Source organism: Protopterus annectens, chromosome 5.part0, assembly GCF_019279795.1.
Source record: "Protopterus annectens isolate FY-2018-M chromosome 5.part0, PAN1.0, whole genome shotgun sequence".
NCBI classification, from domain to species: Eukaryota; Metazoa; Chordata; order Ceratodontiformes; family Protopteridae; genus Protopterus; species Protopterus annectens.
In genome coordinates, this window is record NC_056735.1 from 1,450,987,375 (window position 1) to 1,451,010,854 (window position 23,480).

At 38.1% G+C, this 23,480-nt stretch overlaps 1 protein-coding gene across 2 annotated transcripts in view; it reads left to right on the forward strand.

Moving 5' to 3' along the window:
- AMOTL1 (angiomotin like 1) overlaps window positions 1-13,710 on the forward strand; it is a 703,914-nt gene extending 690,204 nt beyond the window's left edge. Inside the window, exon 13 of one of the 2 annotated variants that reach the window (XM_044071263.1) lies at window positions 5,899-13,710. In XM_044071263.1, coding sequence (XP_043927198.1) covers window positions 5,899-6,008 — 110 coding nt within the window. In that variant the 3' untranslated portion in view covers window positions 6,009-13,710. The remainder of the gene's footprint in view (window positions 1-5,898) is intronic. The other variant, XM_044071264.1, reaches the window with a different exon arrangement.
- Window positions 13,711-23,480: the final 9,770 nt, after the last annotated feature.

Consider the following 23,480-nt stretch of genomic DNA (forward strand, 5'->3'; position numbering starts at 1 on the left):
GACAAATGGTTGGCCAGACCTGCCAAAAAAACAATGGGCAGAGGCACATAATCAGGTTACATCCCTCATGGATATGGGGGCCATTCAGATAGTACCAGAACAGGAAAAAGGACAAGGTTCTTACTCAAGACTGCTCTTGGTACCCAGAAAGGACAAGGCCTGGCGGCCAATACTGGATTCATCGATTTTGAACACATACCTGGACATTCCAAAATTCAAAATGCTCACTTTACAACAGCTTCTACCGATGCTGGGCAAGAATGCTTGGCTGGTGACTTTAGACTTAAAAGAGGCATACCTGCATGTCCCAATAAGACAGTCATGCAGAAGATACCTCAGACTCAAGGCTGGCTTAATGCATTACCAATTCTCTGCACTGCCCTTTGGCTTATCTACTGCACCCAGGGTCTTTACAAAGTGCCTGGTACCAGTAATTGCATTTTGCAGACAAAGAAGTATTCAAATATATCCTTACTTGGACGACTGTCTCATTCAAGCAGAGAACAAGGACACTCTTCTACGACACCTGGCATTTGTGAAAAGGCTTCTAGCATGCCTAGAGTACACAATAAACGAAAAGAAATCACAACTGGTACCCTCTCAAAAGATAACATTCCTGGATGCAAGCTTGCATACAACTGCCCAGCTGGTTTACCTCACGCCAGACAAACAAAGGCAACTGACTAATTACTTCAAACTGATGGCAACAAAAACCCAGTCTTCTGCAAGACAAATTCTGCAGGCTCTGGGCTTCATGGCATCCTGCATCCTACTAATTCTATATCCAAGGCTGCATATGAGGAAACTTCAATTGTTCCTAAAAAGTTTATGGAGTCAACATTCACACAGTCTGGAAACAATGATTCCTCTCATCCCCTGCCTGCAACAGGAGTTTCTATGGTGGGCAAAGGCCTGTCACCAAAACATGGGACGGCCCTTCACTCTACCCCATGCCAGCCAAACCTTAACAACAGACGCATCAGATTATGCCTGGGGGGCCCACATGGCAGGAAGATGCATTCAGGGCATATGGGCACCAAATCAAATGCATCTACATATCAACCAGAAAGAGATGCTAGCAGTTCAAAATGCCCTAACAGCTTTCAAGGACTTACTTTATCCAGGACAACCACTGATAAAGATGGACAACACCACAGTCATGTGGTATATAAACAAGCAAGGGAGCACACACTCATACCCCCTTTGCAGATTAGCCATGGCACTGTGGGACACAGCTTTGACCTACCAAATAAATCTTCAAGCTCAATTCCTGCCAGGAAAACAGAACACTCTGGCAGATGATTTAAGCAGAAACCTTATGGATCCTCACGAGTGGAAACTAAATCCACAAGTATTCAGCATGATAACAGAGAAATTGGGGAACCCAGACATAGATCTGTTTGCCTCTCCTCAAAATTATCAATTGAAAAAGGACTTATCACAGACAAGCATGGAAAGTGGATGCCCTATCCTTCAGTTGGGAAAACCTGTCAGTTTATGCCTTCCCTCCCCTGCCTCTTCTACTCAAGGTCCTCCTAAAAATCAGACAAGAGAAGCCAAAGATGATATTAATTGCCCCGGACTGGCCCCGCCAATACTGGTACCCAATCCTAAGGAACTTGTCTCAATACCCAGCTTGGACCTTGCCTCAAAGACCACAGCTACTGTCCCAGCAAAACAATCAGATCCTGCACAATCAACTACAGACTCTGAACCTGGCAGCATGGCTAATCATGTAATCATACAAACGACACCTCTCAGTAAAGCTGTAATGGGTGTCATTTTGGAAGCCAGAAGGCCTAGTACTAGAAAATATTATGCTGACAAATGGATGAGATTCTGTGCTTGGAATCAAGTACAAGGAACTGATACAGCAGAACCACATATTCCTCAGATGTTACAATACTTAACTGAGATGCTTGACAAAGGCCTATATTTCTCATCAATCAAAATCCATGCCTCTGCCATTTTGGCTCATTACGATACAGAGCCACCAATCTTTTCTCATCCTTTACTAAAGCAGTATCTTAGAGGAGCCAAAAACCTAAGGCCTCCTAGAAGATCACCATTACCTGCATGGGATCTCAATTATGTGTTGGAAAAGCTCACCCTGCCTCCATTTGAAACAGCCGCTACCACTGATATAAAGTTCTTATCATGGAAGACAGCTTTGCTACTAGCAATTACTTCAGCAAGAAGAGTTTCAGAGCTACAGGCCCTCATGGCTGCAGAGCCTTTTATCATATTTTACCCAGACAGGGTGTCTCTGAAGACAAATCCTACTTTTATGCCTAAGGTGGTTTCCAGTGTGGCTCTTAACCAAACAATTCATCTGCTAACTTTTTATCCAAATCCGCAGAACTAAGGGGAGAGAATTCTGCATTCCTTGGATGTACACAGGCAGCTAAGATTTTACTTGAGCAGGACAAAAGCTCTAAGAAAAACTGAGCAATTACTAGTGTAATTTGCTGCAGGATCAGAGGGAAAGGCTATCTCAAAGCAGACAATTTCAAAGTGGATAAGCCACTGCATCCATTTCTGCTACTTACACCATGGTAAACCTGTGCCCAAGGGCATTAGGTCTCATTCCACCAGAGCTGCAGCTACTTCAGCAGCCTTTCTCAGAGCAGTACCAACCAAAGACATTCTAGAGGCTGCTACTTGGAGTTCTGTTCACACCTTTACAAAGCATTACCATTTAATCCCTACTCGAAGTCCCTACTCTAAGTAAGGCCTTATAGCCGAAGCTAATGCTGTTTAGCTCCAGCCTCCCAACCGTAGCTTTGGGATTCTACCCAAGTGTAATGACTGCAACAGTGAAACATGAACATAGTACAGTTGTGTACACTTACCATAAATGTAGATGTTCGAGTGTATTCACTGTTGCAGTCCAGGTTACCCTCCCGCCATCCCCCTGTCTTTCTACAGTTTATCTTTCCTTCTCTATCTTCTACAACCTATGTGGTGTATTTGCTTGTAAATGAAGGTAAAGTTTATACTGATGCATGTATATATATATATATATATATATATATATATATATATATATATATATATTGCTACCTTTTTAGGGGCACCTGACAGCGGGAGCAAGAAAAACTAAAGAAAATGGTGTTGGCTGCATGTTTTATACCCCTGACGACCTGACGTCATGGAAGAGAAGACAGCAACCGATGCAGGACCCATGACTTTGGAATTCAGGCCGACTGAGGGCATCCTGCCAGCAGATTACCCCAAATGTAATGATTGCAACAGTGAATACACTCGAACATCTACATTTATGGTAAGTGTACACAACTGTACTTTCCCCCCTGCACCCCCCACACCACCTGCTACTTAAATAAATCAACTCTGAGATCGCACTTCACAGAAGAAAATCGCAAACATATCATGACATGCTTCATGACTGCCTATTGTAACCTTAGTCATGTTCCCTTTTAATGTACTCTACTACAACATAACTAATCTTAGTGTAGTGAAGTGCAATCTCAGACTTGATATAGTTAAGTAGCAGGGGGTTTGGGGGCTTGCCCCCCACATGGGGGTACAGGGGGGGCTTGCTCCCCTACTAATAGTTGTTTTAGACTGATATGGTTTGCCTTTTCTTTGTTTCTGTATGTATTTCTGCTGCAATATAGTCAGTATTGGTATCCAGTATGTTTTTCAGTATTATGAGTTTTCAGTATTTTGAGCTGTCGAGATTTTGAGTTCAGGATTTTGAGCTTTCAAGGTTTTGAAGTGAACCTATATATATAGATATATATATATATATATATATATATATATATATATATATAGAGAGAGAGAGTTCCCCTTCAAAACATCTAAAACTCATAATGTCTAAAATCAAAACATCGAGACCATAACATCTAAAATCCATAACATCGAATTTCATCACATCTAAAATGTATAATATGTAATAGTGTATCACCAAACATGTAAATGTTATAGTTTAATCTGTTAATCTTGTGGTATCACTATAAGATGTTGTAGTTTTTATATCTATGGTTATTTATATAGTGTAGGACTTTATATTATTTATATAGTGTTTATTTTGACACTCTGTATGTATTTTTTTAGGCCATACAGGTAAGTGATATAGACATTATTTGTACATTCTTTATGGTGATCATGATACAGTGGGGTTAGGAAATTAACTTTTTCCCACTGTAGTGCGATCTTGGAGTTGGTATATTAAATTACGGGGGGGTGCAGGAGGGCTTGTCCCCCTCCAGAAACGTAGTAAAAAGTGTGTTTGTTAGTTTGGTGGTGTTATATGTGGAGGGGGTGTTATTTTCATGTAATTCGTATTGTTCGATGTGATGCACATTTTAGATGTTATGAAATTCGATGTTATGGTTTTTAGATGTTTTGGGTTTTAGCTGTTATTGTATCGATGTTATGATTTTAGATGTTATGGGTTTTAGTTGTTTTGAAGGGTAACCATATATATATATATATATATATATATATATATATATATATATATATATATATATATACACACACACACACACACACATATACTTGTGTGCATGTGTGTATGATAATCAACAGAATTATCAAAAGTCCTGTTCCAGCAATCACCTGTTCACAACTTTCCTTACCAATGTAGAAATGCAGTGTTCTTGCAGAGGGCAGGCAAGCTCTCTCCATCCCCACACCCCTGTATTTCTGTATGTATATACTAACTATAAGATCACATATCAGTGGGGAAAAGTGGAAACTTGCATATCCCCACTCAACCACAATTTCACACAAACACACTGTTCCTTGTTAATTATCTTGTAGATCAGTTAAAGACATCGTTTAGTTTTTGCCTTGTAGAATTCTTAGTCTTATATGTATGTGGATCTAACTATGGAACTGGTTAAGTGTTTGATCTGGGCAATTTTCCTGCATGCTACTTAATATATAACCGACCTTCAGTGTTATGTGCTGTCTGCTGTTTAGGATTATATTCCAGTGTTTTAAAGTAGTTACAGCTTCATATAAGAACGTTTAGAACAATGCCAGTGTTCAATTGCATGCTGGTTGTATGGGCTGTTGATAACAAATCTGGAATAAGAATGATTCATTTTTTGTAGGGTACTGTGTCTTAGCTCCTTATATTATACATCTTGCCAATTTATTTTTTTGTTTTTCTGTGTTTCTGGGAGTAGTTTTGTAAATTAAAGAAACAGTTAATTTTTGGCACTTGCCACCTACCTAAAGCTCAGTGGCAGAAGCAGGTAAGGAACATATCCACATGTTGTAAATAGCATTAGTAAAACAAACCAAACAATCCAAAACAGAGAATAATGAACATACGGTTAACTCTGTTTGTCAGATTCCTATCTGTTGATAATTCATCCTATAGTTTCATATAGAAACCTTAAAGACTATCATAGGTATTACATCTGTATTTTTAAATGCTAATAATTTTTATCCATCCCTGTAATTTTACATTCAGTGTTCCATGTTGTCTTTTTGGAAAGATTGAACGTGTTCTCACTTTTGTTCTTGTTTGGCATGATCTTATTTGAAGTATCCCTTTTCACATGTAGCTACCGTACAAGGCTACATGGTAATTTATATGAAATACTACAGAAAGGACAGTGATTCTGCTTTACATTGTCCGTATTCCAGCTTCTGCTTTCACATTGTTTTAGATTTTCACCTTCGCATTGGTCATCTCTTACCAGACTTGCTATTAGTAAACCAACGTAAGAAAACCTGTTTAGAAAACTGAACTTTTACAAAACATTGCTTTTGCCAGTTATACAGATGCTACCAGTTTTGTGTAATTTTAAATAGGATGCATTATTTGAATGTTTTCTCACTTTGTGTAGTGTAATTTGACATATTTCTACCTGAAAAACTGTGTGTATTTTTCATAAAATTACCATTTCTTTCCAGCAGATATGCCCTACAATTATGGAAAGTCATATGACATCAGGGCCAAAACCAACACCATAAATCACAGACCTGACTTCCCAGATCCTGATCTGGTTGAAATCCTAATATAGAATGTCATCTCATCCATGCCAGTATTATAAAACACGGTTAAATTTCAAGTGGAAGAGCTTTGTTTAGAATCTTTGGATGGAATGTAGCTTCAAGCAAAGTGTAAAGAAAACGTTTGAAAGCAAATGCATATCCATAATGAAAAGATTCAGTGGAAATGGATTATAGAGTGGATGTTAAGAAGAAGGTAGCCAAAGCAGGTCTTGAGACTGAGTGGTCAAGACAAGTGATGATGAGCAGAAACAATTTTTGAATCCTCCAGAAGTGGAATGCCATAAATAAAGAAAGTCGACTGGAGCATTTGTCATTTTGTGGATTGTGAACTACAGAGAAGGATAAGCAGTGATGTATATATGTACGTAGCTATACTAGGCATAAGGAAAACATATTTATTCTCTTCAATGACTTAGCATGAAAAAAACAAAAAAGGCTTTCTTGTTTTGCAATTCCTGTCATACAGTAGTTTACTGCATTTGACAAATTGTGGAACATGTGTGAGACAGAGGAATGATGGTGGTGCGTGCATTATGTCGTAAAGATAACACATATCTTAACAGTGTTTTGATTCACAAATCATGTCATGCAGTATTACATTATACACAGTGTACAAATTTACATGGGTTTTGAATATTTTTACGACTTGTTTGTCATCAAAACTGCTGTGTGGAAACAAATAACGGGCAGATATTTTCATTATCGAAGTCAGCTTCCCTTATAAGAGCTGTCTTTACGTTTACAAAGGTACATTTCAAATACTTCAGCATGGAGAAGCCACTGCATATTTTTAATGAAACTGCAAAGTTGCATTTTATGTTTTAGTTTTATTAAGGGAATTTGTTCCTCACTAGGACAGTTTGCCAATTTTCCAGTCTGGTAAAGAGTTAAGGGCTAATTTATTATAGTTTGCCAATTATTTTTTTCAGTATTTGCTTCAATTGTATGCATTTGTATACTTATGAAATTGTTTCAGAAGAAGAAAACCAATATTTTATTTAAAACTTAAGATCAATTATTATAATGTGGAAAAAAACTTAAAGCAACACTGCAGTTTCGAGTGGCATTTTGAAACGTGTTTTTAATTGGAGTATATCAAAAGTCAATCTACTTGTATTTTGCTGTACCTGCTGAGTGCATTGCAGGGAGGTTTTCCACTTTCCCCACTGTTATGTTACCATGATGCTGGCATATAGAAGTGGAAATGTGGGTACCCAAGCCCTGCATATAGGAGATGGGGGGGGGCTTGCCATCTTATAAAATATGTTTTCTTTCTTTTGTAATGTTTTAAAGTAGAAAACCTGAATAGTAATTGTAGTATGATGACTCCTTATAATATAAAGTCGCTCTGTGCACAGTTTGTTTTTATCTCCACACAAACCACAGTATGTGGCCCAGTTGCATGCATGTCAGAGATTCAGTGGTTGTTGTTGTCATCATCTCCCCTTTTTTTCTATTTTTACATGGTTGCAGGGTGTCGCATTAACATTAGTTATGTGACCAAACCACCAAAAGCCAATGTTTACATCACGGAGTGGCTAGCTGTGATACAGCACCCATCCACATATGTCCATTTCAAGTTATTTGGTTTGAACTGCTGCAGCCACACAGTATTATGTATGGCTGAGACAAGCTGGGTCTTAACCTGCAGACAGATGTGATAAACCATGTAATGCTACCTGGGAAGTTTCCCCATAGCTGTTACTTTCATTTATTTTTATTTTGTTATATATATATTGTTACCCAGGTGCCATTTTCAGTGGAAAACCAGGAATGCTACCTGGTTATGTGACTTTCTGAAAGTAACGCAGTAGGCAAATGGAGGCTGAGAGAATCAAACCCAGTGACTACGTGATGAAGTTCTTTCCTGATGTTTTAAGATCAGCATTCATTTCCTTTTTTTTTTCCAAAAAACTAGGTAAATCCGTATTCATGGGAATAAAAAAAAAATAGCTGAAAAAGTACCTTTGGGCTCTTCTTAAAAATAATAACATTGAAGTTGCCTGAAATGAAACACAAGTCACAGCACAGAAGCTCAATCACACAAGCAAGTTGCAAAAAGCTGTCTTAAATGTTGTGGGGTGAAGTAAACACCTTTTCTGATATTCTCCATCTGTTTCAGCTACACTGCTTTAAAAATATTTGTTGTAACCTTTCAAGTGTTAAGCCAGTTCACTCATAGTTCAGAAGCAGACTAAAGAGATTTCTTCTGTGTGACACGTTTAGCTGGAACTTTCAAAAAAATATGTGCCCCCTTTTTTGGAACTAAACCACTGATGAACTATAATTTCCTGTCTGCACTGGCTGTACTTTTCTGCCCTTGGTGTCATTTTACATTTTTCTGGCTATTCTGTGTGGAGTGCTCTGCCAAGTGATTATTTACAATTTGAATAGTTTATACACTACTGCACTACCTTTTCAGGACACAATCAGATCAAATAAGAAACTCTTATCCAAAAGAGATTTTTTTTTTCTAAAACCAGAAAGAGAGACACAAGGTTTGCCTGTTAATACATGCCTTGAGCTGATCTGACTAGCATAGAAATTAGACTGATCCATTTCCTGCCTCTTTATTGCAGTATTAAATTACACCAAAAGCAACAAAGCTATCCCACATTTCAGTATTCCAGCACTTTATTAATATCTCAGAGGCTGTGCACATACATGCATATGCCAGTTTTGCATTTTAAATGTTTTCAGTATGCCATCTGGACAAATCTTCTATAAATGAGTATAAGCTCTTCTTTTCTAAAAGAAAGTAAAAAGTAAACTGCTAAAAATGTGTCATTTTCATGGTTTTACATGTCTCCTGGCTTATTATAGCCTTTCATTTTCAGTGCAAAAGGAAACAAATGCACTACTGTTTTTTTGCATGGCAGTATAGCAGTATTCTTGTTTAGAGGAGCTTCTGCATCAGTTTTTGTGGCAGTAAACAAAAGGAGTAGTCATAATTTGAAAAGGAGTTACATAATCTCTATGATGGACTGGCATCCTGCCCAGGATTGGTTGTTGGTGGCTCTTGCCTTTGGTGCTAAAAGATCAGAAGACTGAGGGTTCTAGTCCCACTGTTGGTACTTGGATTTGTTTCCTAATACTGACACTGCAGTGCAGCTTAAGGGGAAAGGTGCTGAACCCCTGAGTGTGCCATCCTTTGGATGACCTATTTTGACAGTAGCTCAGGTGGATATAAAAGATCCCACAACACTTATCAAAAAGAGTAGGGTAAGTTTCCCCAGTGCCCTGGATAAATTTCACCTAATGAATATGCATAACCCCCTGGGCTCCCCTAAAATGAGGCTGCTATTCTAGTGGGACTAACCTGGTCAGCAAACTTAAATAAATAAATTATACCAATTGGGTGCCAGAATGGATGCCAGGTTTCCCACAACCCTGAGTAAGGATAAATTGGGCATTGGAAAATTAATAACTTAATAAATTATATAAGGCAGAAATAAAATAAAGTATTTAACAAAATTTTATTTAAAAAAGTATATCATTATAAGTCCTGCACAACTACATTTTAACATATTCAGTAAGCTGTTTAGAACTGGCATCTTGTTGTTGTCTTTGTCATAAAACTAACTTCTCAAGAAGGCTGGTGTGCATGGACCTATCAGTATGGAGCTTGCATAGAACAGTCCTACTACATCTTCTCGAGGCATCTGAGCTTATAACAGAAAAACTCAACAATATTTCCTCATATCATATTATATACACTTGAATTCTCAGGAATGTATACCACAGACATTTGAGCTCATAGGCAATACCAGCAAGTGTAACATTTTTTTTACAAAATATTTTTTGCAAGGGGAATCCCTCTGCCCCCCTCCCCAAGTGGGGTACAAGTCTTCCATCCCTCCCAAGTTTTATTCCTCTGAATCTGAGGTGACTGCGCCTTAAAGTAAAAGTAATCACTGACAAGCAGTGTAAATGTCTCACTTCCTTCTGAAGAGTGTGACAATGGATGACACACACAACCAATAGCATTTATTTCATATATGTTCTGAGGAAAACTAAAACAAATATGTGAAGACTCAACCTAATGTGCTCAAGCATGTGTGATATGAGCTCAGGTGAGCCAAGCAAGTGAGTATAAGCCATATAGAACTCCCTCTTACTGCACATGGAGGATGTTCCTAGGTACAAGCCCAATGGGCAAGTGCCTTACAAGCCTGGGTGCCCAGTAATACCTGTGTACCGCATGACCCAGTGTGTGTTAGTGAATTTATGAAAGGGCATATTTTTGGTAATGTAGCCATTTTGTAAGGGGCTGATTTTAGGTAAGCGTTGAATATGTTTTACATACCCATGTTAGCCATTCAGATTTTTGGTTTTCTGAAGGTGTTTCTTGGTGTTAGCTCACAGTTTCTGGTGAATTTCTAGGACTGGTGTTTGCATTTAGGGACTTATACTGGCACCTTTGTTTGTTATTTCTGAAGTAATTCTGCAAGGTGCTTAAGCATATTATGTGAAGTTGTTAAAAACAGGCCAGGAAAAAAACGACAGCAGACAATTGCAATACTAACTTAATCCTGGGTCCATTACTATATTCCTATGACAACGCCAAAAGTAAGTCCATTCAAGTGAGTAGATGCTCAGGGCTTGAAAGTGATAGGCAGCTCCTTAACCTCAGAAGTTTGTTATCACAGTTTACTTAATATGTTCTGTTCAGCTACAGGTAATAATATGTTTCCTAGTAAACAGCAGAATATCTGGTTGCTAATAACATTTACTTCAGTCGCTTTTTTTTTCAAAAAAAAAAAAAAAGAAAAGTGTGGTAATTATTTATCTTTGGTGGGTGCCACAATACTTTGCACAGTTGTGCTGTTTTTACATTGATTTGAAAGCCATGTTTTCAGTAGACCAGAATACCTGTTAGCAGCAGGCATAGTAAATGAGCAAAACTGAATAAGTACTAATTATGTAAAAGGTCAGGATGATGTATGACTGAAAAGGTTTCAGGAAAAATTATTATTCATGTTATAAATAGCTGCAAAAAGTTGTAATGAATATGGTAAAACATAAGCAGGGCAGTAAAATGGTACAGTACTTAGTATAAATGTGTCACAAAATGTGGTGCTTCACTTTTTATCTTGGCTAGGGTACCTCCTTTACAGAGTTTGTATGTCCATCTTTTTTTTTTGGGGGGGGGGGGGCTTCAGTTTTCTGTGTCATTCCAGAGATGTGCAGGACAGTGAACTGAAAATTTTCAGACTGACTTACGCTCATCTCCCTGCGACTCTAATTTGGATTAGGTCGGCATTAAAAAATGGCTGGATACTTTTAAAGTATGTAAGAATGCTGACGTGCATACCAAAGGCAAAGCAATGTTTAGGTTTCATTTGAGTTGTTGGGCAGTAGACCCATAGTGGTCAGTGCATTATTTATTTTTTTTATTTATTTGTTAACTAGGTAATTCATATAGACACAGATGCATCGTTTCATGTGCAATCCAAGTGAGCTGTATAGTTAAGTAATTTGTTTAGTAATACAGTAGGCAATGCAAGAGAAACAAGGCCTGAAACTCAGGACTACAGATTTACTAGTTTGTTCATTACCTTTAATTAAAATCTAAATTTATTCTGACAGTGGCATACCTGTATGTTCATTACCAGCTACTTAGCAGGATAGCTTGTTTCATTTTGCAACAACATCAGGGGCAACTTTTCCAGAATGATTATGTTGCACATACTGTCTGCATGGCAGAAACCTTAAAAAAAAAAACAGATATGTAGATGACTGAGTTTCCCATTTCCATCTACTAAAATGATTGTCTAGTACACTAACCATCTATGAAGCAACCACGCACGAAGCTTTCAAACCGAAGCAAGGCTGAACTGCAATGGCTAGTATATATGTGATGTAGTTGATAAGTATGCTTTGTATTTAAAATGTGTATATGCACTTACAGTATGTTTCATTGTAAATATTTGTTGTGCCAGTGCCTTATTTTTTATGTTTAAATGAGCAGTATGCAAGAAATGTTTATATATATTTTTAATGTTGTCAGATTTACACAGCAAAACAGGAAATGTGCTTTTTTTAAACTATTACTTCATGTGCACTTTGAAATGTTTTGCTTTGATTTTTGTTTCTTTTTCTTAATGCAGGTATTATTTTTCAACTCCTAGAATTAGACTTTCTTATGTGTTTATGTGTGTACTTCAAATACGAAAATACTCCATCACAACAAATGAAAGTTTGTTTTTAAAGCATATGAAACAGATGTAGTTCATTTCTCCAGAATGTTAAGTAAATGGTGAAGGTAATCCATAGGTCAGCCTTTGAATTAACTATAGCTTGATCATTTACTCAGGTCAAGACACACCTTTTGAAAAATATGTAAATAAGATATTAAACAAGTAAGTTTGTGAGAGAGACTGATTAACACATTATATGTTAACTTGTATGATAATGAGTTGAAAGTCAGCACTGCGTACTTTTGGAGGAATTGAAAGGAGAAATAGTACTGTGGATTGCAAGGTTGATAATGTCTGAATATATGCCCAGTCTACTGACTTTCAGCATGCTACAAAACTGCAGAAAGATCAGACATGAAAGGCCTCAGGTTTATTCATTCATCATAGTGCTGTTACTATGATAATGGGTCAGTTCAAACCTCTCAATGGTTGTTCAGTAACTGATAAGCAGTATTGTTTATTTTTAAAGACAAATATTCAAGTTGACTGTTACTGTATTTATAGCAAATATCATGTGACTAGACAAAGAAATACATTGATTAGAAAAAACTGAATAGCTGCTGCTGTACATCTGCTGTGCCTAGTTGGCATTCAAAGCCATCTTTAAAAGCACAGCACGTTTCACTGCCTATCGTGTATGGTGCTCTTGACCAGTAACTCATGTGATAGTTTTAAGACTTCTGATTTGGACTGAACATAGTTTATTCTGATCCATGAGCAAGGATGTGGGCCGCCACTTAATGTGTAGCATGTCAGTGTTTTATGTTACTTGTACAAGGACTGTCACATAAAGCAATATGATTTTTTTAAAGCCTGCTTTGGATGGAAGTTTCTACCCTCACTGTCTTCCACACATATAGAAAATTAAAGGAGAGGGCAAGAACAGAATTGTATTTACATTTAAGAATGGAGCGTGGGAATCAGTAAACTTAGCTGAAACAAGCATTGTAATACATCAAAATATAGTTCTAAACATGATCAACAGCCTTTCCCAAGTGCCAAATGAACCTGAGATCATTTGCACCAATGACAAAAACAGCTTGCTTTAAAGAAGAACTTTTTGAATAACTGAAGTTGTTTCTTACACTATTGCCATTTTTTGATATAACACTTGGTGTACCTTTATCTAATAATAAACATAGAAGAGATGGTTTAAGATTTTGTGACAGTACTATGTTCACAGTCACAAAAAGTGTTCTTATTTTACTGCCAGATTGTCAAATTGATAGAAAATGTTGTTTCAATGTTGTATGATTTTGTGCAGTGCTTTTTCCAATAATTTCTGTTTCTATAAGATGATGTAAAATATTAATAACTGATAGTTGTATAGTGTGGGCAATGTACAGCATTGTACAGAAAGATGGATGTTTGTACATATGAAAAAAAAAGAGTATTGTAAGTCATTTCGTTTCCTATACTGTCTGCCAGCCAAAGGTCTTCCTGTAGGTTGCTGCTTGAAAGAAGTATCTTTATAATGTAAATAATAAATATGTATTGCGCATTTTCTTTATGTATGCAGCATTGATTTTTTTTTCATTCACGTGACCCACAGCTATAACTGAAGAAATGATTGTGTTGGAATACATAGTTTTTATGGAAACCTCAAAAACACGAATAACTTTGAATATGCTTTTTTACTTAAGTGAATCCTTAATCTTCTGACCACTTAAAAACTGAGAATGCATAGGATAAAATCTGATCAACATAGGTCAGTACCTGTTCTTAAATGTACAGGACTAGAGCTGTAAGGTATGTCTTACATTGAGCTGGTTTCTCTCAAGCTTACCGTAGGTTCCACAGTTCTGTCTGCATCCCACAACATGGAGTGTGCATCCTTTCAGAGTTTTACCAGTTCATTTTCATCTGCACATGCAGCTATTGTACTGTTTGTTTTATTTGCAATCTTTGGAAGTATTGAAGTATATGTGACACTTCTTAAGAACATGTCAGTGAAGCATTCTGTATAGGCATGCTTGTTTGCTTGTCTGTTAACAAGGGAAGTTGTTTGACCCAGCACCCATAGCCCAGGATGTTTTTCAGTTTAGATTTGTAATCTTGTATCTATTGACTGTATTTTCCTTAGATAAAATAATCTTGTTAATTACATGTCCATTTGATGCAGCTCTTAAACTCCTCCATCTAACATCTAAGGGAATAAATTATCCAGTGATTAATTTTGAGTTTACAAAGTAATTCTTTTTAAGTATACCAACACCTGATCCTATAGTAAAGATGAATTTAGTCTGCAATTAAATTCCCTCATTAACTTACTAAATATCTTATCTAGTTTAATAGGTGTGTACTTAAAAATGATCAGAAAAACAACCATCTGATGTCAGTAACACTACCAATAACCGTAGTTAACATTATTTAAAAGCTCATTAAATATTTAACAAAATCTATCCTTGATTATGATCTATGGGCATTGGTAAATATAATATGCTGGGTGTTGTAGGTTAAAGACTTCCTTTAAATCTGAGGGAACCAAAGATACCAGGATATAATTCATATATTGCAAGTAAGTTCTGTCCAGCAGGGTTTCCTGCACAGTTGCAATAATGAGGTAATAACTGGAAAGCAGTTGATAGTACGTTACAATTCAGTGTAATAACATCTGGTCAAGCAGTCCAGAGAGCATACACTTTTAGTAATAACACTGATTTGTCAAGGCTTTTGTATTTCATGACAAGTTAACTAAATTGTTCCTTCAGAGACGAAAGCTGAGCTAATCATTTCACTCTAATGCTACTTGCTCTCCCTCAACTATGTTTAGCATTATCAACAGCAACTATCAAGTTGACCCATCTGTTCTTTTTTACAGCTTGCAAACAAGCAACCTGGGCACTGCTTTTGTATAACAAATGAAAGAGTAACTTGTGCTTGGTCATATTCTGAATACCTTTAAGAGTCCATGAAGAAAAAGACCATACCATTGCTCATCATCCCTACTATAAACCTCCTTGTTCCCAGTGTTACAGAAGGTCAGGATCTCACATCAACTGCTGCCATCGCTGTCAATTCAGAGCCACAACCATCTGGTATTATTGCAGGTCTTCTCTCATGAAAACTATCCATCTCTTTGCAGGACATAATTTTTTTCCCTCTTGCTTTCATTTCTGTTTCTTACAGTTCTGTTTTATCAAATTGTGTTCTGCTTTTCTGCACATGCTACCAAATATCACAATCTGTTCACCTTGAACTTCCCTGCAACTATGGCTAATGTGTATTCTGATATTATGTCTTCATTTCATCATTTGACCCACAGTGTGCATCCTACTACCCATCTCAGGCGCTTCATCTCCACCAGAAGTGTAACTAGAGTGGGACGAGAGGGCCAGTGGTCGTGGACACAAAGGGCATGATCAGACAGCCATCATCCTCAAGCATGATTTAGCACAATACCAGCTTTTTAAAAAGGCAGTATTTTATTTACTATCAAACCTGAGTGATGTAGCACTCTGTATGTGGTCTAAACTGTAGCAACTGTTTGCTACATTTGTAGCAAGCAGTTTCTTACAGATTAGTATAAGAAGTTTTTTAACTAAAACATGAGTGCCATAGCACTCTGTGCAAGCAAGGTATAAACTGTATCAACTGTTTGCTACATTTGCAGCAACCGGTTTGCTACAGTTTAAATGAAGACTTTTTTTTAAGTAATACAAGAGTGCAGTGGTCTCCGTGCAGACGGTATAAACTGTAGCAAATGTTTGCTACATTTGTAGCAAGCAGTTTGCTACAGTTTAAAAGAAGAAATTATTTTTTTTAATGTGCACAGAAATAGAATTTGAATGGCTGGAGGGAGGAGGGTGTATGTAGTCGCCAGTAGAAGGAGCAGTATATATATATATATATATATATATATATATATATATATATATATATATATATTTTTTTTTTTTTTTTTTTGCTCTTCAGTGGAAGAGCTGGTAGGACACAGAGATATAACTATAATAAACCAATCACTACAACACAGCAATTGGGTTATTACAGTGACCTTTTTTTTGCTCTGTGGGGGGTGGGGCACTGGCCTGTTTTATTGTCCCAGGGTGTTGATTGAGCCAGCTAAGATTCTGATCTCCACCACTTCAAGTTCCTCTATTACCTGCCCAGGTTTCTGTGGCAAACAGAAGCACTGGTTGCACCACTGTTTTATACACCTTACTTTTCAGCTTCTTTGACATTTTTCTGTCACCTACCACCCCTGGCACTTTCTGCCAGTTGGCTGTAGCACATCTGGTTCTGCCTTTGACACCCTTTTTCACATTTCCCTTCTCCTTAACCATGCCTCCAATATATTTAAAACTGTTAACCTGTCTTACTATGTTCCCTTCTATATGAAGTTTTAAATTCTGATTTCCCAGTTTGCTGCCATGACCACTACCTTGTCTGTACTTAGTTTCATTCCGCATGCATTCAACTTTCCATAATTGTTCCCTGCCTTATTTTGAAGTTCCTGGTCAGAGTCTGTTTGTGGTACAACATTGCCTGCAGTTTGCTGATCTGTCCCCTCTGACATGTTTGTTGATATAGTCCATCATCAGTATGTACTGAAGTGTTTCCAGATCTGATTCATGACATACTTTTCCAATGCAAAATTCTACTTGGCACTCCTTCTGTGAAACAAAATAGTTTTCATACTGTGTCATTTGCAACTTGCACATAGTCTGTACTAATTCTAGCAATGTTTCTGTGTCCATCACAGCCCAAATCATCTCTCTCAAGATCTTGTAATACATTTTCTTTATGTCTAGCAATGCCTATTTGGACTCTTTCTTCATCTCCTGCTTCCTCTCCACGGTCTGTCACTGCAAAGTCAGTTGTACTGCACCCTCATCTGATTCTGAAGTGGTCATATCACTACTTACCTTCTACTACTCTGCATATCAATCACCCTCCCCATCAGCTTTATTTAGTGTGACAGGAGTTTGATATTGCTGTACTGCCCAAAATTGTGAATATCTTCTTTGTTCTTGTATACCAAGACTACTGGGATATGCCCCTCTTACTGTGTCCATACCACGATGAGCACCCTCAAGAACCGTTTGTGCCCTAATGCATAACTGATTATATCTGCTAAGACTTTGAGTATGCTGCTGCTTTCTCTGACTTCATTTTCTGTAGTGCACTTCATACTTCTAGGATGTGTTCCCTCTCCTCTTTCAACATAGGCTATGCATCCAGCAGTATAACATCCATGGAGTTTTCTTTATTCAGAAACATTTTAAAATGCTCCTTCCATTTGCACTTTATGTCCTCTAGACTAGTAAGCAGATTGTTGCTAGCATCCCTTATGAATAACATCTGCCAATTATCTTTATCTTTCTGTAATTGCTTTGCAAGTTGATAGAGCTTCAATGTGCCACCAACTGACTCATTTCCAGAAACTGCAGAAGTTCACAGTTGCCCTTTTCTTTACCATTTGTCTGCTCACTTAGCCTCTTTGTTTTCCAGTCAGTATTCTTTATTAACCTTGTCCATTTTTTTCATCTCCTACTAATTCCTTCACTCCTTCACTCCTTTCTTTTGAGAATTTCTTGGACTTCTGCATTCTAATGCCAGTGTTCCTTATGTCTGGCTGAACTGCAGATCTGTCCCACACTTTTCGCACATGTTTTGAAATGCTGCCATTCTTCCGCTTCACCTATTTTTTTCTTCTTCTTCTTCCTCCTGAGCTGATAGAGTCATGAGTATTTCTTTGAACTCCTGCTCTCTTGCAACAATCAATTTTCAGGTCTTTGCCCTAGTCTGTATTGACCTTAGAGACCTCTCTGTCCACCAGTGATTTGTGAAAGCACATACTCGATCCATCAGCATGATGATCCTGCAAACAAGATCTGAACATACCACCAATTAAGTAAAAAATGTAAACAAAAAAAAAAAAACTACTAAATAAATGAACATTATTAAAGGTATGTTTTCCCTTGACACTTAATATGATGGTGTTCTGTGTTAATACTCCTAGTCCTTTTTTTAATATAATTTTTTCTCGCTGAATAACCATTTGGTGCTGGCTTATGGATTTTTGCATTGTAGAGAAATGGGACTCTTACATACATTAACTGTCTTATTCTCATTAACATGCAAGAAAGTTGAAGGAGCTCAGGAATTCATTACAAAAAAAAATGTCAAAAGAATAGAGAGTGAAATGTTTCCTCAAAAAACACTGCATGCATTTAGTTTACAAAAGGATATCACAAATATTAAGAAAAACATTTACATTTATGTTAAAAGGTTTAAAAAGATCCACTGTACAGCATGTTCTTTATGGAATGGGGACTTTGTGGTGGTCTGTAATAAAGTTATGTTAGCAGTTTTCATAGTTTGTGTCTGGTGGTAGTGGATAGTAGACTTTTACAGTCTTACAGTTAAATTGCTAACCCTTAAGGACTTGCGTTCACTAAGATAAGTCACTTATTGGGCCTGACCTTATTTCCTAACATTTTGGATACTAGCAGTTAATTTTGGATTAGTTTAACTTGTCATTAACTATGCTTTCAGGGCTGTTGTTAACTGGACTATGATGGCCGGTAGTGGCCCTGACTCTTCTGATCCTGCCATCAGAAGGAATTTCAGGGGAGGTTTTCCTTCCATTGCATTGTTGAAAGAGGTACACTGCCATGGGTATGCAGATCAGCAACCTGGTAATCAATGGAGATGACATTTTAGATCTCTTGCTGCAAATTTCTGATGGCTGACATGGGCATCATTAGGACAACTTGGGTTGCACCTTTCAGTGCTGAAAAACCCTGTCCTCCGTACTTCCATAGTGTCCTACTCTTCCAGACACCTATTTTCTTTCCCCTGCCAGACATTCTGTGTAAGCTGCATTACTACTCTGTGTATTTCATCTTCTCTATATACAGTTCTTCCATAGTGATACCTGTAAAAAATCCAGCTAGAGTTCCTTTTTTTTAGTTATTTTTTACCTAGTTTACTGGTTACCTTGTCCTAAAGCAATCTCATAGGTGAATACTAGTCTAACTGCCCTAAAGGGCCACTTTTAAGCCTAGCCAGTAACTCAAGGTCAACCCTATACCTTGTGCCTGTAAGATGAAGACTTTAACTATTCTGACAAACCCATTTCTCATGCTATTACAGGTTGAAAACATGCTCTAAAATTGCTTCAGTTGTTGCCTCCCACCACTGATGTTTCCTGTCTTCCGTAGATTTATATTTCATTTCTCCTATTTCAGCTGTTTTCTTAAATGAAAACCAAGGAAGGTTCCCACACTTTAATTCTGCTTTAAATCCCATCTTTCTATTTATTTATTTACCTGTTATATTTAAATACTTATTTAGTAAACATTGTTTTAGGCCTGAAGGCATAAAAAGTTTCTCTATTTTCCATTTCTATGTTATTTTTGAAAAATAAAACAAACAAAAAAAAACATGTTGAATTTATATTTGAGTTTAATATTCATTTGTATGACTTTATGTGCAATATGTATTACTTGAAATTTTTGTTTCTTTTTTTATTGTAAATACTGTATTTGAAGCTTTTCTCCCTGGACCTCCATTGAAAATGAGCTCATCTTGGTCCAATGGACTTTCATGGTCAACAAACTGCAAGTAAAATAAATAAATAAAAAGTTCAAGACCACACAGAACTAAACAGCAGAGCTAGAATTATTCTCTATTAAAACAGACACACAAATGCACATGCTAGCTTTCAGGCTTTCTTGTCCTTCTGCAAGCAATAATAACAGCTGAAATGTTCATTTTCTTTATATACTTCAACCAAATTAATTTAACTAACTTAATTTTATTTATTTATTTATTTATTTATTGCAGTTGGTTTACCAGGATAGTCCAATAATTAATTGTTAATTGAAGTTACTTATTCAAAGTGATTTTTAAAGTGCAAGGACACACACACACACACACACACACACACACACACACACACACACACACACACACACACACACACACACACACACACACACACACACACAAACACATTTATGGACCTACTTAAATTAATCAAATACCATTTATGTCAATGTGCATAATGTTGAAACAAATTGATTCACATTATGCACGTCAATATGTTACTATGCATTTGCCAAGAATTAATCTTAGTGCATGCAAAAAACACAAAGTATTGCCCCCCACGCCGCCTGCTAATTATATATTCTAACTCTGAGTTTGCGCAATCCCTGAGGAAGCGAGTCTATTCCCCTACCTGGGGATTGTCAGTTTCACACGCCTGTTGACCATCTGCTTAGTCAACCAAACTGTGTCAAATAAACAGATGTTGACCAAAGTACGGTTCAACAAAGTTACCAGGACCTATAAATATCTATATCTGTCTATATATATATATATATTTATATGTATGTATGTGTATATATATATATATATATATATATATATATATATATATATATATATGTATATACTGCTGAAATAAGATTTCAGTGAAAAAGAATAATTCAAATCAAATAAAAGAATTCACAATAGCCCTTAAAAATATTTTGCCTCGTGTTTCATGAAACAAAAGGGCATAATCACCACCCCTTTCAGTTCAAGAGCTAACAAGAAGCCAGATTCACGAACTGCCAAATTCCGTGCAGGAACAGTATAACAGCTCCTGCATGCAATATGGCCACCGTGCGATCCAGGATAGGGCCGTTTTCATGTGCACGAGCGGCCCTATACTCTTCCTGCACAGAATTCCATTCAGTATGCAAATCACCTTATTTGCTGGTGAAAACCGTACAAATAAGGTGATTTAGCGATCTGGCAAGCTGAACGAATTCCGTATAGGAACACTGTCAGTGCAAAAATGTATTTGGCTAGTAGCCGAATACATTTTTGCATCTGACAAAACAAAGACATCACAGCTCATGAAAAGCATGTATTATGTAGAACAGACAAGCAAATGGCCAAATATAAGGCCATTGGCATGAAAAGCCACATCATTTTTTTAAAAATAACACTTTTATTTTTTTTGGCTGATCTCGTCCATTTAAGCTAAGGGCAGTGGCGCACAAACACAGGGATGCCGAAAATTTAAAAAAAAGGGACAAACTGCCATTTAACAGAAATATGCATTCTGCCATTATAGTCAATAGCAGGCAGAATGTAAACAAGACAAGGGTGCACTGTTTGCCAAGGGGAAAGAGTGTGTTTGGGAATTGTAACTATGGACCTGCACACTGGGGTATGCAAATGAAGGGACCTATACTGAATCACAGATTTCTACCTAGTGGAAGCCTGCACCTAATTGTGCAGGTGCAGGAATAGGGAGCCATGTAGGCAGGACAAGAGGATGACTTCAGTAGGGGGTATGTCATGATTGGTGTAAACTTATTGGAGCCCTGCGTCCCGTGTTTGCTCTTAGATAGCAGGGCTAAGGAAGGGGGTGTGTCTCACATTGTTTAGCATTGTTTTCCCTGCTTAAATGGGTGTGAGCGCCACACACCAGGTTTTAAACAAACAAAAAAGAAAAACAGGAAATAGCAGCTCAGTTCACATGCGAGCACTGGGTATGCATGGCGCACCTCAAGGCTTAAATGGGAAGGCAATGGGAAGGGAAAACAACAGTAGGAAGGCAATCAAGGAGAAGTAGCATAGCTGGCAGGGGAAATGTATCAGAATCAGCCAATTACACAGGCAGCAGACCAGCCCAGCACACTACTATAAACTATGCAAACCCCTTTCACTCTTTTTTTTTTAACAAACTCTACACCACTGGTGTACACAGACGGGGAAATTTTACCTGACAAAACTAACAAAATGATAGGGGCTGCTGTCGCTCTCATACATCAATATGTGCAAGTGGCTGAGGGTGGTGAGGATGTGAATGCTGATGACCATCCCACAGTGAGGAGGAGGAGAATAGTGTACAGCCCCAGGGTAACCTACCAGGGCCTACATGAGCTGGAGATAGTGGAGTGCTATAGGGTGGACAGGGACATTCTACAGCTAATTGTTGAGCTGTGCAGCCCCGCCTCCCACACAGAACCAACAGAGGGGAACCCATCCCAGTGGATACCAAGGTATGTGTAAGCTTAAAAATACTAGCCACAGGTACCTTCCAAAGGGCAACCGGGGATATCATGGAGATCTCACAGGTATCAACATCCATGGTACTCCATCAGTCAGCACATGCCAGTGAGTACATACATTTTCCCCATCATTCATGAGGCGTTGACCAGCAGTACGAGTCTCTTCTACCAAACAGCAGCATACCCTGAGGTAGTGGGTGCTGTAAACTGCACGCACATACACATCAAAGCACCACCTGTCAAGCGGGGTAGGGTCTACATAAACCGCAAGGGATTCCCCTCTGTCAGCTGCCAGGTCATGTGCAATGCCCAGGGCATTATCTTAAATGTGTGTGCTGGCAGCCCTGGAAGCTGTCATGACTCCCACATCAGGCATATGACATAGTTGTACCAATCATTTGCCAGTGGGGACATCCTATATGGCCACCTTGTGGGGGATGCTGGCTACGCACTGGAGCCATGGCTGATGACATCTCTGAAATCCACACACACCTGAACAAGAACTCCATAATGAGGCACATGCACAAACCAGACTCATAACAGAGCATGTGTTTGGGATGCTCAAGTCACGGTTCCGCTATCTGGATATATCCGGTGGAGCCTTGCAGTGCTCTCCCACTACATGTACACAAATGTTCATAGTATGTGGCATGCTACAAAATATATGATCCTGTGGAAACAGCTGCAGCAAGAACAGCACAGGGCAAGGCCACAAAGCCCCCCACCATTGCCAAGGCCAGCACAGGCACAGAGGGACTAGGAAGAGGAACCAGCTGGGCCTGCCCGTATAGGCAGTAGGAGGTGTGGCCAGTATGCCCAGGGCTTGGCAAAGAGGCAATGCATAGCACATACACTGACACGGTAAGGATCCATGGAATGACACCTCTCTCTGACTCGCACATACAGTAAAAGCGATGCCAAACATGACACTACCCATGCTTTACCATGTATATGGAGTGTACTGTGCACATCCAGCATAGTCAGCCCTCCAGCATTGTCCTCAGTACTGGCCCAGCCACAAGGTAATTCACTCTTCCTATCAATTACTGAATGGAGTAGCATGTTCTGATAGTTGTATCTATGGTATGGATGCTATCATGCAAGGAAATTGGGTGGCTGAATGGGATGGCAGCAGATACTGGACACCTATATGGGCAGCTTGAAATCCATAACAAATACTGGTGTCAACACATTAGGCAGTATTAGATAAGGTGATAAATCCCACTGCAGTGCACGTGGTGGCCCAAATGTGTGTCCATAGGACATG